We start from the raw sequence: 16,941 nt of genomic DNA on the forward strand, positions 1-16,941 counted from the left end.
CTTGCACCATAATATCTCCACTAGTTTTGATTTTTGTGACTTATCATCTTATTAATTTTTCTTTCTAAAGACAACTTTTATTTTCTTTTTCAATTTGCTATGTTTATTTGAGCGAGTTTCTGCAATATATAAATATTTATTTTAAGAAAAATAATTAATTTTAATATATATTTTTATTTATACACAGAAATTAATAAATAATCTGTATATATTAATTAATTTTAAATAATAAAATTTATATTAATTATTTAATATAAAAAATAAAACTCTTGTACGTCCATATTCATTTATTATAGTTTATACATAAAAAATAATCAAATTTATCACAACAAAAATGTAATATAAAACTACAAAGAGATAATACAACTTCAAACAACTCTATAATTTAATAAATATCACATGTCCATATTTATTTATATGGATGAGGAGAAAATGATATTTCATTGAAGTGGTTTATCCATAATTAGCTTTTGACGACACCGTATAATTGATTGAGAAAGTACACTTCTCATTTTTATTTATTATTTTAATTTGTAAATATGAATTAAAAGTTTTGATTTTTGAAATTGATGTTGGTGTTGAAAAGTAAATTTAGGATTTCTTTAATATGATATTTCAAATATTTATAAATTATTTTTCTCAATTTGCTTTTAGAGAAAACATCAAATTACTTATTTTTTTAAAAAAAAATTCAAAATTCAAAAAATAAAATATATTACATAGTGCACAACCGTCCTAGGCCAATTTATGTATGTCCAAAAAGATAATACAACTTCTGGTTGCTAGAAGGTGGATTAGAAACTAGACTAACTATTTCTTTTACATAGCATTGCATGTAAATTATAGTCGTTATTTGGAAATTATGAAATATAAAATAACATAACTAATTATTATTAGTCAAGCAACACAATTATAAAAATAAAAAGTCGAACAAAATGCACAATTGTGTTTTTACGATTATTGAGCAAAGTAAAGGAACTATATTAGTTCTAATAGGTTTAGCTAGAATTCTATAATTTATTAGTTAATAATAAATAAATTATTATTATCTAGGCTTGGTGTATATACCAAAATTAATATGAGAGTGATGCATATTGAGTGTCTTACGCTTTCGGTATTGGATAGTTGACACATATTTCATCATTTAAAATTTATTTATGTATTTGGTGTATATGTTAAGACAATATACCAAATTTAGAATTTTTCTAAACTAATTACTAATACACCTGTGTTATTAGTTTTTTTTTTTTTGAAAGAATAAACCTGTGTTATTAGTTAAATTATGTCATTATGAACTATTCTAAAGACTTACACACATTCTAATTTTATATTTTTGCCTTTCCAAGTGTGTATTTGTGAGAAACTGGGGTTATAATTGGCTAAATTGTCACAACTATGGGCTAATCCGGTCAAAAAATTAATGGGGAAATGACATCGAAGTCCGTCCGGTAATATGTTGGTGTAATTATCCCAATGATTTAATTATGGATGTTATACGGGAAGGTTTCATTTTTATTTATTTTGTTCTAAATATTTAAACTTTTTCCGTACGTAATATTCGAATATTGAGTAACACTTTGTAATTTATATTCAATTTATCTAGTGGGATTCGACCCAAAACATCAAAATATTCCGATTTAAAAAGAAAAGAAATACTCGATTGGGTTTTTAATAGATTTTATTTATTTTTCTTTAGGTATTAATACTTGAATCGAATTGTTACGAGGAGAAGATGTGGACATCAATTTTCAGAAACAGAGATAAACCCGTCTGAGCTAATGAAGCATTCCCTACATGACAAACCTTTGATCAACTTAAACATATGGAGCATCTAATCTTAAGAATATTTCTATTTTTAGGACAAGAATTTCCTTAACTCCATCATAAACCTAGCACCTGGCAAAGCAAAATTTGAAAGAAAATCCTCGCCATGATCCTGCCTCATTTCTGACCGAAACCATCAAACTCGGGCGGAGTAGACCAGCTCCTCTTCACAAATATAGACCTGTTTTCTTGTCCACTCATTTTCATATAAAAATTCCAATTTCACTTCACTTCTTTTAAACCTCATCAATCAACAGTCATAATCATCGTCGTCGTCATCATCATCATCAACCCATTTAAGATCTTGTGTTTAAAATGTCTCTTCTTACACTCTCCTCTAATTCAGTTCCTGCTCTATGTTTCTCATTCTTCATTCTTTTCTCTACTGTTTCTGCCTTTAATATCACCAAAATCTTGAGCGATCACTCAGATTTCAGCAACTTCAATGATTTGTTGACGAAAACCCAACTTGCAGCCACCATTAATAGTCGACAAACAATTACAATCTTAGCTGTTGATAACGGTAACATATCACCTATTTCTGGTCAATCAGTAGATATGCAAAAGAAGATCCTGAGCATGCATGTGATCTTGGATTACTATGATGATGCAAAGCTACAAAAACTACCAAACAAAACTGAACTTCTTACAACTCTTTATCAATCAAGTGGTCAAGCTAAAGGGCAAGAAGGTTTCTTGAATGCAACATTAGTGAATAATCAAGTTACTCTTGGTTCAGCTGTTCCTGGATCAGGTCTCAATGCCAAGTTGGTTAAGGCTGTTGTAACCCAACCCTACAATGTTTCAATATTGCAGGTTAGCAGTATTATAATGCCTTCATCAGGTGGTAGCAGCAGTAGTAATTCAAGCTCGAATTCGACATCGGCACCTCCATCGTCAAGTACATCTTCTTCTCCTGCAAGTAGCCCTGGAAACTCTCCGGCTGCACCGAAAAGTTCTCCTTCACCAGCAGGCAGCAAGGCACCTGCACCAACCACAGGAAAGGCACCAGCTGCAGCTCCTAAGGCACCATCCGACGCAAGTTCACCGTCCTCTGAGGCCGAGACACCAGCAGGGTCTCCTCAAGCATCATCAAACGCACCATCAGGATCTCCTCAAGCATCTACACCAGCGGATGCTGCAGTACCCACAGCAGATACTCCCGTCTCGTCTCCTCCTGCCATGGGTCCAACAGCGGATGCTCCAACCGCAGATGGTCCTGCTGCGGATACGCCTGCTCCTTCTGGTGCAACTACCATTGTTGGAACAGGTCCTAGGGCTGCCATGGTTGTGATGGTTTTGTACCCACTTTTGGCTCTAGCCAAGATGATCTGATGCAAATAGGAGAAATAAAGAGTATAGAAAGATTAGTTTGTTTGCACTAGCCAGGTGCACCTTTTAAAGTACTGATGGCAAATCTGTATCTTTTTTTTTTTTTTTTTCTTTTGGCGTTGAGTTATTCAATTCAATCAATTTGTAAAACCTTCCGTTAGATATGAAATTCTCCTGTTCATTTGAAAAACTGTCAATCTTTGAAGAAACACTAAATATATATATGCATGTGCACTCCTACTTAAAATACCGATTTATGAGTTTTAAATTATGAAATTAATATTATTTAATATTAAACGTGTATCCATGTTATTTTTCTAGTAATCGTGGTGAATCTCTCCTTAATTTTGCATTACAATCCTAAATACAAAATGTTGCCTTTCAGTGAAACAATTGCAACTAATTTTGCTCTCTTCATTCCTATATAACCAATATGAAAAGGAAACATCAGTATAGCTTTTCAATGTTTGAGAACTGATATGAAATTTTGCACAAATCCTTACCCATTTTCTATCACTTAAAAGGTATTTGGTTGTTTAAGCTATGCATGAATATAATTAGGCTTGAGCAAATTGAACTAACAAACTCTCTTAAACTAAAACTGAATTGAACTAAATCAATTCCGTTTGATTAGTTAGGTTTGGTTTTTCCTTTTTCTAAGTTTTTAAATTAAATAATTGTTATATATAAAATTATTTATATATTTATTTAAAAAATATTCATATTTCACACACACAATAATAATAAAGATAATTTATTTCTCTTATAAATTAATTAGTTGTTATTTAATATTAATTTCCATGGTACGTTAAAAAAAAAATTAGCAATCAAATACTCTAATTTCTATTTGCTCTAGTGAAATCTCAATTTTTTTACTTAAAATTAGATTGAGATAATCCATACAAATTAATTGGAATAATTATACTAATGATCACTTAACTTACACTAAGTTTTATTTTGGTCACATAATTTTTTTTTGTTCCATTAAAGTCATTTAACTTTAAGTTGGATAACGGATTAGTAACTTGTCTAAAATCTGGTGGTTTATTTATCAAAAAAAAAAATAAAGTGTCTAAATCTTCTAAATCTATAACATAGAATCTCTAATGCTATTGAATGAAATCTCTAATTCTGAAACTTTGAAGCAAAGCATTGACTTCTAATTTTTAAAAATCAATTTCAATAGACTAGTATCGTAGACAACTAGGAAAAAATGTTCGCATATATTATAAATTCTATATACTCATTATTCTACAATTAACATTCAAATTTAATTAATTTGACGGTTAGACACTCATTTAATATTAAATTTTTTGCACCAAATAGTAACTAATCATACATCCTCAATAGGCATTAGCCATATAAGAAACATAAAGAAATGATAGCTTAAATACAAATAAGTGCAAAAATATTACTATTTTACTAATTGGACACTCTTCCATTTTTTATTTTTCACTTTCTTTCTTATTTATTAATTATTATTATTCTATTTTTTTATTTTGAAAATAATATCTTATTAAATAAATAATTTATAGCCAAGATTTATTATCAAAGCCTAGAGTATTTTTGAAATCTAAAGTTGTGTTTGATTTTGAATTAAGTTAATAGTTTAGTTAAATGGTTTAATACTTATTAATTTCTTAAAATACGTGTTAATCTAATATTAGATATTTTAGAAATGTTAATTTTCTAGTGAAATGTTAATATTAGATATTAGTTAAAGTTAAGTTAAATAATTGTAATGAAATAAAAAAAAATTATAACCAATTGAAACTTAATCTAAAGTTAAGTGACGATTGATATAATTATCTACAAATTAATCGGTTTGAATGTTTAATTTTTTTTAATTTTATTAATCAATATAGCTAAGAATTTAATCTGGCTTAAATTTTTTAATTTTTAATTTGAATGTAGTCTAACTCTGGTCTAACTCAAATAGCTTAAAACTTTCACAAAACTCGACCCCAAATTAAAAACATATAATCACTTTTATATATTTGTTTATATGAATCAGGTTTATTGAGTACTTTACAAAGAAATAACATCTTCAAACTCTTTTAAAAAAATATGTGACTTTTTGAGCTGTGGGAAAATAAAACATCCTATTCAGTACCAATTAATTATAAATGTACCTTAAATTCTTTTTTTTTTATATATATATAAATTGCCTCAAATTACTTTCACGTGTTTAATTGTACACAAAAGAAGAGTCTTAAAGAGATTTTACTATTGAAATACGATTCATTTGCAGTACAATAAAATCAAGGCTTTTATAATTAACTTAAAAATCAATAAAAATTTAAACGATTTGGTAAGCTGCAACTCAATAAACATAGTTTAATATGAAATAAAAATATATAAAGAAAATTACGCAATTTACACGAATTAAAATCAATAATATGAAGCTAAGTGATAAATGTGAGTCCATTCAATTATTTTCTTTCCCTTTTCTTTATTTATATATATTGGGACAAAATCAAATAAGCTTGCGTTAGGAGTTCCATAAATAGAACAAGAACAAAGGACTGTGATAGATAGTGGCCAGTGAAAACTAAACTAATAATCATAAATATGAGAGTTACTTCATAAGCCCGGTCAAAGGTACTTATTTATTATAATTGAAAGAGAAGTTAAAAATTATTAAATATGCACTGTAACAAAATTATTGTCAATATATTTGAATATTGAGTTTAAAATGAAGATTATATTTGATAAAAAAATTACTTCTATAAATCATTGAATATAGATCATTTTCTCTTTTTTAATTGTTAATTTAAAATTAAATATCTAAAATATTAGTTAATGCAAATATTATCATTTATAATTAATTTTTGCTTATTTGATTTTATAATTATAAATTATAATAAAATGGTGACAATGTTAAAAATATAAAAAAAAAATTTGTTCATTTAATTAATATTAAGTTAAGTTAAATAATCACTGAGAAGATCCTCTTAATCGCGAAGAATATGCATGAATGGATTATATATTATACAGGGTAGCTCTTTTCTAGAAAATTAGTATAGTTATGTGAAGAGTATGGTCTAATATCTCTAAATTATTAATTTATTATAGTAATTAAATGTAATGTTTGGAGGGGGTTAAAACAAGTAATGTAATGTTGCGGTTACAGAAGAAGAAGATGAGATTTTAGCATCCGCCTCTTCACCAATCTAACCTCACTCTTCCTTTCTTTCTTTCTTCCACATCCCAAAAGTATTGTTTCTAATTCAAACACAGACACACTTTCTCTGCTCTCTCCAATTCCTTCAGATTCATTCAGAAGCTTTCTTAGTTATAGTTTCAAAAGTAGCCTTTTCATGAAGAGAGAAGAAATGGCAGAGGAAATTAAGTACGTTAAGCATTGTAAGGACCCAAACGGCCTCGATAAGGTCATTTTGCGTGAAGTTCGCGGTTTTTCTGCTGAGGTTTTCTTCTGTTGCTTGATTTCTTCAGATAAACATTCTATTCAAATTTCTAAATATTTTCCGAGTTAATTTATTGTTATTATTATTATTATTATTATTTTTTCTTAAGCCAATGCTGTTTGATTCTTAATTGACTCCCTTTAGATCTGTGCCTATTTGATTAGGGTTTCATATTTCTGTTTGGCGTGTCAGCAAATTCCATTTCCATTTTATTGTCTTGGATGATTAGTGGATCCTTTTTCTTTCTTGTTTCTTGCTTTACCAGATTTTTAGATTTGCATAATTCCTCTTTCTGAGTGCTTATTTACTTATTAGTGAACCTTTTTATTCCGGCTTTTCATTTTTACTTGTCTTTCAATCTTTTGTCTGACTCGCTTACTGCTCTAGTTAAGGTTCCATCGGCTGGTAATTTGATTATTACAAGGAGAAGAAAACCTTTTCCAAGTTTTTGTTTCCCTGAAAAACTTTTTGTTTGTGTATTAATAAGTTTCTAATAGTTGCATACTGTTTTCAAACTCTTAAAATGCAAGAATTCAGTTCAATTGAGCTCTTTTAGTCAATCATCATGTCTGGATAGTTCACGTAGTTGCTGACTTGAAGAAAGAATAGTTGCATTTTGTAAGAACTGAAATCATTCAAAACTGAATGCGATTTTGCAAGAATTCAATTGAATTGATTTTTTGCACTTGATTTATTTTATTCCAAACAAGGCCAATATGGTGCTAAAAGGATTGTAATAGCCTCTTTTGTTTTTTTGACTAAGTATATTCCTATATTTTCCTCTTTCCTAGTAGTTAAGAAATGAAAGTGGAAATATGATCACAAAAGCATATTGGTTATAGAGGGCTTATTATGAGTTATTACTCTTTGTACTTTTTGCTCGTAAACAGGTCTACTTGTATGGAGGTCAAGTCACTTCTTGGAAGAATGAACATGGTGAAGAATTGCTTTTTGTTAGTAGCAAGGTATGTATGTATATTTGTAATTATTTAGAAAATGAGTTTAAACTGTTGTCCACATATGTTTATCTTGATGTGAGCAAAGGTGAAACTTTAACCATAGTTTTAGGGCATAGAAGTCAGTGCAGCACACTTTATGTTGGCTAGGCACATATATTTCTTTGTCAAAAAACAAGTTGGAATTTGCCCTTTTTTTTTTTCATATGTAGAATCTGTATAGAGATTGTTGTAGTCCCAAAAATGTTATATATTTTCTTCTTCCTGGATCATTTTTATGATGCCAATTGCTTCTCTTTGTGATGTAGCACAGTATTATTTGTTATGGTATAAAATTGCTATACTGCTATAATATGCAAAATATATCTGACATCTTTTCTTGCCTGATTATGCGTGAACTTTCACTCTTCTGAACTAACTTAGGTCAGTGCCTTGTGCAGGCTATTTTTAAGCCTCCAAAGGCTATCCGCGGAGGTATTCAAATCTGCTTTCCTCAAGTATGTGGTTTTCCTTTTTAAAGTAATTATGCTTTGGCTTTTGAATTACCCTTTCAATGTGAATTGTTTGGGATATGCAGTTTGGAAGTGGAGCTCTTGAACAACATGGATTTGCAAGGAACATGTTTTGGACAATTGATAGCGATCCCCCTCCTTTCCCAACCATTACTGCCAACAAGGCTTTTGTGGACTTGATACTTAAGCACTCTGAAGAAGAAGTAAAGATCTGGCCTCACAGGTGCATGACTAAAATTTGATAATGAAATTCAATACTTTTCAACTCATCACATGCATTCCTGAAATAATATTTCATTATGCAAACAACTGAACAAACAATCCTAGTTCTAACTTTTCTTTTCCTCCTTTTTCAATATCTATCTATTATCTATGCACTCAAAAACACACAAGGGTGCTAGTTACTATGTTCCGTTGCCAGTTATTTTATTTTAGTTAACTAATTAAGTGATATTACAACTCTTACTCGCAGGTATGAGTTTCGTTTAAGGATAACTCTGGGGCCCGGAGGAGATTTAATGTTAACCTCTCGCATCCGTAACACGAACACTGATGGGAAGGCATTCACATTTACATTTGCATACCACACCTATCTTTATGTTACTGATATCAGGTTCTTTTACAAGATCATTTCATTACTGTAATCTTATATAGTTTTTTTTGTGTGTATTATTTTCTTGGCGTTGTTTGAAAGCATCACCTTTGTTTTGTGGGGTTGTGCTGGATGGGTGTTTTTATATATACAGGAAGCACATGGCTGGTTATGTGTGCACGATTTTATTGATAAGAATGCAAATTCTTAAAGATAATGGAGGTTGAGCTCCATCAGATGCGAAACTGATGACTGACCTAGCTGTTTAATTAGTTCCAGCAACACAGAATCTATTCATTGATAGGGTTCGAAAATCAATGGTTTAATTGGGTCCTATATACGGGATATGAACACTGTTATATATTTGAAGAAATATCAGAAACTTATCATTCTTGAGTTGTGTGTACAAGTGTTAGCTACTGCAATTTTCATGATGTAGTTTTCTATGAATGGTTGAATGGATGAGATCAGTCTATTCAACTTAGCACTGGACATAACACGTGCCCGTTAGTCCACTGTAGCGGAGGTGGGTGATTATGAGGAAATGCATTTAGTAACAAGCAGAATAAAGCTGAAGTAGAAACTTCATGGTGACAAGTAATAGCACTTCTGAAGGAAATTTATTCCCTTCCTTTCTTAGGAATATTTTTGGCGGAAAGTATTTATATTTAGTAGATGTTTCAGTGGCACATTGCATTCTAGTCTAATCCAGGAAATTAAGTAGAAAATCTATGTGGTGAATTATTTGGGAAAGTTCCTCGATGATAATGGACTTATTATTTTCTGCAAATTTACTAATGCTTCTCAATGAGTAGGAGTGTTGGTAGTAATTATAGTTAACAGTGTCTTCAGGAGATAAAGAAAGTAAACTGACAGGCGAATTCAATATAATGAATAGATGCTTAGAATGAAAGGAAGCTTAATATGTAGACACAATGAACACGATTTCCTTTTGCTTTACTATGCATTCGGTGGTTCCATTATCTTTCGCTTTAAGTCATATATCTGTGAACATCACATAGCTGCATAGTATGTATCAATATTTAAAGGGGAAGTTCAAATAGCTTTTGAGTAAATGATAAATTAGACAACATGATATTATGCAATACTTGGATCACAATGTTTCTCTTCTTTGTTGAACTTCTGCTTCTTCATCATTACCCATTTTCCTTTTGTCTAGTGAAGTGCGTGTTGAAGGACTGGAAACACTGGATTATTTGGATAGCTTAAGGGATCGAGAACGATTCACCGAACAAGGGGATGCAATAACATTTGAATCAGAAGTTAGTATATGTTTCACAGAGCTGCTAATATTTTTTTCTCACTACCCTCTTGGTATCTGCTCTAATTTTCTCCTTAATTCTTTGTTAATGGTAAAGGTAGATAAAATATATGTCAGCACACCTACTAAAATTGCTATTCTGGACCATGAAAGAAAAAGAACATTTGTATTGCGGAAAGATGGACTTCCTGATGCGGGTGAGTGAACCATGCTCTTATCACTTAATTTTGTATTCGACATTAATTTCTTCATGCTGGCATCTTCATTATATTTCATGCTTAGAATGAGAGGGAAGCTAAGCAATAACTGATGAGCTCTCTGCTCTGCTCTGCTCATGCCATTGAGCAATTTGACAAGCAATCTTTAGCTGGACATTATGTGATAACCCATCAGTTGACATTACAGCTTATGGGCAATCATGTTAATGTTTGCTTATAATGATACTTCTAATGAGTTACTAAGAGTATAAAATGAAAGATTCCTTTCTGTCTTAACAAAAACTTCACCCATGCTTCAACTCTATATTCAAATGTTATAACAGTTTCTGAATGTGTCCTATTAAAGAGACTTCTATTAGTGAAATCCCTTGAATCCTTTGGGTTCCCTAAAAATTGTCGTCTTGTTAATAGCTAGCTTGCTCTGATGTGAAAGGGTTCAATTTGTGTGCTATGGTATTAGTTTTAATTGCACAAGGAAATGTCAGAAAATAATTGCTTTTACATTTGTGCTCATAGTTGTGAAACATATGGGTGATCTTTGAATGGTTTTGTCCTTGCAATATGTATGAGCTATTGTTCCTTGTCCATACTTTAAAATGCCACAATTTATCATGTATCAAAATTTTGTTCTTGTTGGTTGACACCTGGAAAGGTTCTGACAGCTGTCACTGGAGTATGCAGTTTCTTGTTTTAGTTAGATAGTATCATCCTAGTCTGGGTGCAAAGAAGTGCTCCATTGTTTATCATTATGAATTCTATTGTTAAGGTCCCTGCACTTTGTGGAATACAATATTGTTTTCATTAAAATGAAAGCAGTTTTTTCTTTACATTGTTTCAGCATGCCTTTGTTTTTATTGGTTTGTCACTTTCACCACAATTATCAGGTTGGTCACCTGTTGCTGAACACAAATTATGTGAATATGGGAAACAAGTTGTGTGCAAAACTTGAATACACTGGATGATAATTAGTGCAGTTACTTTCTTCTGCAGTGGTTTGGAATCCATGGGATAAGAAAGCAAAGGCAATGCCTGATTTTGGTGATGACGACTACAAGCATATGCTGTGTGTAGATGCTGCTTGTGTAGAAAAGCCCATAACTTTGAAACCTGGTGAAGAGTGGAAAGGAAGACAGGAGCTGTCTGTTGTTCCCTCCAGTTACTGCAGTGGACAACTTGATCCACAAAGAGCACTAAGTGTTTAGTAGATTGGTTTATTCTGGTGCATCTCTTTTACAGGTAATCCAATTAAACAAAACGTTTGCATTGAGATTTGCAACAGTTATTGCAATGTCGCTTGAGCAAGTAATGATGATGAAATTGATTTGAATATGCAAGTTTAAATGCATGAACTCCTGAGAATACAAGCAGGTATACAACAAATTAATCTTGGCCAAGCTTGATAGATTGTATATCAGCGTCACCATACCAATTCCTATAATTGTGAATGACAATTGGTCTATGTTTTTGTATGAGAAATTCAAGTGTAATGGCTTCAAAACAAATTGTTGCAGGTGCTCTTTTGGCATTGTGTATTTGGTGCTGGAGACGATTCTTGCTGGGATTTTTTTGGTAGCGAGGCTCAAGAGGAAAAGTAAGGGATGATGCCAGGTGTAAAGAGATTGATTTGGCTTTTTGTTTTGTAGGATTATCAAAATTAAGGAGAGGAACCAAAGGAAACATTCATATATATATTTTTTTAAAAAAAGAATTCTGTTTTCATTTGTTCCTCTTTTATTCTTACTTCATAGTGTTTCTTTCCTTTTCTTTTTCTTTTTCTTTGTACTGTTCTCAATTCTTTTCTCTTGGAGACGAGGAGAAGGGTTTGAACCTTCTGTCCTGCTCTTCACTCTTCAGAAGGTAATAGTAATACAATACAGATGGAATGCGGTCATGGACCTGGTCTATTGAAGAAATTCCCAGCTATCTAATGGGTTCTTAATTTTATTTTATTTTTCCCTCTAATTTTCACTTTTTCTTTCTTATTTTTCTTGATATTTGAGATGACAAAATGATGTCTGTTGTTTAGAAATACCCATGATTTATTTTACAAAATTTCAATTTATTGTGGATCCATGTTAGGAGCCTATAAGAGTTGCAAGTTTAGATATGGTCTAGGCCGCTGTAAGCATAAATGTTTTAAATTTATTTAAAATTATACCTTTAAGAAAAGAAAAAAAAGGTTCCCATGTTTTCTGTTGAGTGGTGTTCTATTCTATTTGAATTATTAAAAATTAAAACGGATTTTAGGATAGAAAATTTTGAAGAGTTATACATACACCTATAAGGTTTGTGCAAATAAAAATGTATTAAGAATAAAACTATGTATTGAATTCTTTTATCTAATTAATAATGGAATATATATTTGATAGTATATAATTTAAGAAATAATAGGGTATTGTATTATGGGCGTTATGTCTTACATAAACAAAAACTAAATACAAATTAGTATTGTTTTTATTTGGAGTAGCATATCTGATAATTTTTAATGTGAGTTTTCAAATTTGAATACCGATGATGATTTCTGTAAAATTATAAATTATAAATTTGATGAATATTTATATAATGTAAAATAATATTATAAGATCAATTAGTTATAAATGAAAGAAGAGGAATTTAAACTATAAATTTTACCCAAATGAGATATGTTCTGCTGCTAGATCAAGTTTGTGAATTAAATTTTATTATTAATTAGTGTATGAATGATTAATTTATTATCTCCTTGATTTAAAGACTTAATTGCTTTAATATAATTTTAAATGTACAACTTGATTATTTTTTTACATATTATTACTAAATAATATCCTTTAGCAATTACATAAATAAAACGTAATTGAATCTTAATTTATAATTCAAGTGCGAACTTTTCCTACATCACCAAAAGATCGTGTGAAACACCACCCAATGATTATAGTACACATGTAGATAAACATAACCACGCTCCTCTAGTCGCGTGATTATTACAAGAGTAAAAATTTCGAAGCTTCCAAAAAAAAAAAAATTATAAGAAATGAAGGGAAAAAACATAAAATTAGCTCCAGAGAGAGATCAATCGAAGAAAAGGTTTTATTTATTTATTTATGAAACTTTCTTTTGTTGGAAAATTAGAAAAACAGAAAAAAAATGTCAAAACCCAAAAACCCATTAGAGAGAAGGAGCAAAAAGATGAATTGAAATTGCAGAAAAGAGAAAATCTTTTCTATTGATAGAGAGTAGAGAAGAGAAGAGAAAAGAGAAAGCTAAGTTTGAATGCAAGAGAGAAAGAGAAAGAAGAAAAGGAAGCTAAAGCTACGTCGTATTGCTATTTCTTTTTCTCTCTGAATCTGAAAGACAATTTTCCTTTACTTTCTCTACTTCCAAACAGGTCAGATTAACCAACTTTCTCCTTTCTCTCTCTTGCTATTTCTCAACAATCCTTCTCTATTGCATCAATTTTAAGTTCAATTTGAATACCCCTTAAGTTCAATTTCAAAACCAACTGAACTTTATGGCCTGATCTCTAACAATTTAAGGGTAATATGTACTCTTCTCCTTCAGTTTCTTTACAAGTTTGAATAAAAGGAGGTTCTTTTTCCTTCTTCTTTTTTCGGGTGCAGTTGCATTGTGTTTTTGTATTTGAAGATTTTGCTAATTATAGTTCGAGGAATAAAGTTTTTTTTTTTTGGGGGGGGGGGTGGGGGGGGAGAGTGAAGTAATAAGCTTTAGTTATGAACATGTTTGGGGTGGGAAAGTTGTAGTCGTTAGAGGTGGTTAAACTTGTTGAATACTAAGTTGGGTTTAAAAGATGCGTTCTGTATTGGCATTGATGTGCTTTCTTAAATTTATGGGCATGTTCTTTTTAGGATTTTGGAAAATGGGATTTATGAAACAGAGTGAAATAACCCTAATTTAGTGGGGGTTTTTTGAGTATAAGGAAGTGAATTTTGGTAGTTTACTGCACTGTTGTTTGTTGACTATGTTGTGAGAAATGCAACGTTGGAATCAGCATTCGCGGGTAAATCTCGCGGAGTTGAAAACTCAGATAGTTAAAAGAATTGGGGCAGAGAAGACGAAATTGTACTTCTATCATCTAAATAAATTCCTGAATTTGAAGCTGAGCAAGGTTGAGCTTAATAAACTTTGCTTTCGGGTTCTTGGTAGAGAGAATATTCCACTACACAACCAATTTATATGTTCAATTTTGAAAAATGCTTGTAATGCCAAAACTGCACCTCCATCGAGCATTGATAAGGAGGTTCCAATATGTACAAGTGATGGGTCCCACACTTTTCCAAATGGGAAGGCGGATTTTGCTTCTCCTCAATCAACCACTGAAGGTGATAATGTAGCTTTGGAAGATGGCATACAGAAGTTGGTGCAGCATCATCAAATACTCTTGGATGCAGAGAGAGAAGGCAGCATTTTTACCAAATTACCGCAAGGAAAACAGTCAACAGATGGTTCAGTATCTATACAGAGTAAAGAAGAGAGTGAAGTATCTTTAGTTGAAGACGGAAAGGAGGTATTCACTAAAAGTTCACTTGTGGCTCCTCTTGGAATTCCATTTTGCAGCCCAAGTGTGGGTGGTGCACGCAAGCCTTTGCCTTTAGCAAGCAACAGTAGATGTGCTAGCTCATATGATACTGGTGGCTTGTTGGATTTGCCTTCATTGAGAGAACGAATGCAGCAGATTGCTACTTCACAAGGCCTTGAGGGGGTGTCTGTGGACTCTGTCAATTTGCTGAGCAGTGGCTTGGATGGTCACTTAAAAGGGTTGATCAAGTCTTGCATTGAGCTTGTGGGTACAAGGCGCAGATGTGATTTGATTACAAAAAATAGCTGCAAGCACAATTCTAATGGGAAGCTTGTCAATGGATTCTTTTCAGGTCATCATATGCCGTTGCAAAATAGTAGTAGACATATAGATGGAATGCAAGAACAAAAGCCCCACTTCTCAATATCTTTGCAGGATTTCAAAATTGCAATGGAGCTTAACCCACAGCAGCTAGGGGAAGACTGGCCACTGCTGCTTGAGAAAATTATGCATGCATTTGAAGAATAAAGCTTGCCAGAAAGTTATGTCCTTTGTATGTGATTCATTTGGTTATTTCTGGTTAGAGTGACCTAAGAAGATGCACTTTTGTGTTTGGTTGCTGATCACTTAGTCAACAACTTTTCACAGCCTGGGGGAATCAGTTTGCTGCTCTCAGATTAAACTCTATCCCTTGCAAGATGAGTGAATCAGAGCAGGGGATTCTCCTGGCTTTGAGCTTGTGATTGATCTAGTGTACCACGTTTCATAGCAACCAATCAAAAGGTACACAAAGAAAAATATGCCCATGTTTGGTTGCCCTGTTGTATTTTTAGCTAGCTTTTAGCATTTTCTGTAATTTATAGTTGAGGAGGAGAAATATTTAGAAACAGTTTTGCAGGAATAATTTGTCTAGCTTGTTAGGAAGGTTAAAGACTGCACGTTGTAAAAGTTCCTGTATATTTATTTTCTACACTTGGAATTATTGGGATCTTAGTGTTAACAAGTTATCAAATGCTGATTATTCATGCTGATTTAGTTTGATTTATGAAATTAATTTCTTGGTTTAAACTCCTCTACATGTAATATGTATATATATATGTGTGTGTGTGTGTGTGTGTATTTCTTTCATCTTTTTGCATTTTTGCTAGAATTTGCACATGGTTGCGAGCATGCATGTTTATTAGATATATATATAACCTTTCAATGGTCGCTCTCCGTTTATAACTTGGTTGAAGTTTCTCTATTTTTGGCTGTAGTATGGCTATAGATCTAAACATTGCATTATTTCATGGGGAAGATATCTATAAGGATTTTCATTTATACAATTGTAAGGTTCTTTACATTTATCTATGAGAACAGAGTTGTCTTGAAGCAACCATGGAGAAATGCTGAAGTGTACAATTCAATAACTCCTCGGAGGACCTGCTTTCCTGGACTGACACTAGAAAATACTCGGCATTATTTGGCTGTCATTACCCTAATAAGCTTTACTTCATAAAGAAAAGCGGTCATACTTTGTATTTTCTCTCTTTAATTCTAGGATTTAAATGAACAAGATTTATTGGGTGGCCTAAACAGAGAGTTTATTGATATTAAAATGGGAAAAATAAATTCTTCAAGGTTATTAATTGCAGCTAGTATACCCATCTCTTTTTACCTTTCTAATTAAACATTAAAAATTCTGCTTTGTTGCATATACTAACATCCAAGGATGCATAGATTTTGCTTATAGAAGAGCAGATGCTGTCCCTCCTTTTTAAGCGGATGATGCTGTGGAAGGGTTCTGGATTGTCCTTCATTTCATGTATTTCAAGCTTGATCAGGTATGTCCTCCTATTCAAGTTTTATAGCTGCATGCATAAAACCGCCTAGAAAGGTTTCTTGAATTATAAGTTGATCCTCTTTTAGCAATAAAAATAAGTATTGTTAGTGTTGATCATCAGATAATACTCTGCATGGCTGATTTCATTATTTTCTTTTTCTTTTTTGAGGGTATCGCATAGTTAGCTTGCCCATAGGAGCTGCAACTGTTAGTGGACCACGCACTATAAGGTACCCATACCTACCTAACACCCCAAGGAAATCCTTGAGGGTGGTAGGATTTGAACCCAATACCAAAACGGGGCATCAACCTTGACACTCGGGCAAGGATCATTAAAAACCCTGTAATTATGGGTATTTTTCCATTACATGATAGAATATTCATTAGCAAATATGAAAAGCCAGTCTCTGTTAATGAAAAATATCTAAATAGTCCGGTACATTCTTTGAACCAAATAATGTTGGA

General features: G+C 31.8%; 3 protein-coding genes across 6 annotated transcripts; all 3 read left to right on the forward strand.

The window, feature by feature from the left end:
• The first annotated feature begins 2,055 nt into the window (after nucleotides 1–2,055).
• LOC8280294 (fasciclin-like arabinogalactan protein 14) lies at nucleotides 2,056–3,384 on the forward strand. The gene has a single exon (XM_002512728.4). It carries the CDS (start codon nucleotides 2,140–2,142, stop codon nucleotides 3,157–3,159), a length of 1,020 nt encoding a protein of 339 aa, XP_002512774.1. The 5' UTR covers nucleotides 2,056–2,139; the 3' UTR covers nucleotides 3,160–3,384.
• Nucleotides 3,385–6,171: 2,787 nt separating this feature from the next.
• LOC8280295 (putative glucose-6-phosphate 1-epimerase) lies at nucleotides 6,172–12,057 on the forward strand. 4 transcript variants are annotated; one of them, XM_015715488.3, is made up of 9 exons: nucleotides 6,180–6,584; nucleotides 7,475–7,549; nucleotides 7,981–8,037; nucleotides 8,118–8,275; nucleotides 8,525–8,665; nucleotides 9,825–9,927; nucleotides 10,024–10,123; nucleotides 11,135–11,380; nucleotides 11,656–12,057. In XM_015715488.3, exons 1-8 carry the CDS (start codon nucleotides 6,477–6,479, stop codon nucleotides 11,344–11,346), a joined length of 954 nt encoding a protein of 317 aa, XP_015570974.1. In that variant the 5' UTR covers nucleotides 6,180–6,476; the 3' UTR covers nucleotides 11,347–11,380; nucleotides 11,656–12,057. The 4 variants fall into 4 exon arrangements, with proteins under 4 accessions (XP_025012043.1, XP_048233715.1, XP_015570974.1 ...); XM_048377757.1 differs by having other exon boundaries at nucleotides 7,981–8,014; XM_025156275.2 differs by lacking the exon at nucleotides 11,656–12,057 and having other exon boundaries at nucleotides 6,172–6,584; nucleotides 11,029–11,165.
• A 907-nt stretch (nucleotides 12,058–12,964) lies between these two features.
• LOC8280296 lies at nucleotides 12,965–15,683 on the forward strand. The gene has a single exon (XM_002512730.4). It carries the CDS (start codon nucleotides 14,109–14,111, stop codon nucleotides 15,180–15,182), a length of 1,074 nt encoding a protein of 357 aa, XP_002512776.2. The 5' UTR covers nucleotides 12,965–14,108; the 3' UTR covers nucleotides 15,183–15,683.
• Nucleotides 15,684–16,941: the final 1,258 nt, after the last annotated feature.

The sequence above is a fragment of the Ricinus communis genome, chromosome 8 (genome assembly GCF_019578655.1).
Source record: "Ricinus communis isolate WT05 ecotype wild-type chromosome 8, ASM1957865v1, whole genome shotgun sequence".
In the NCBI taxonomy this organism is placed as follows: Eukaryota; Viridiplantae; Streptophyta; class Magnoliopsida; order Malpighiales; family Euphorbiaceae; genus Ricinus; species Ricinus communis.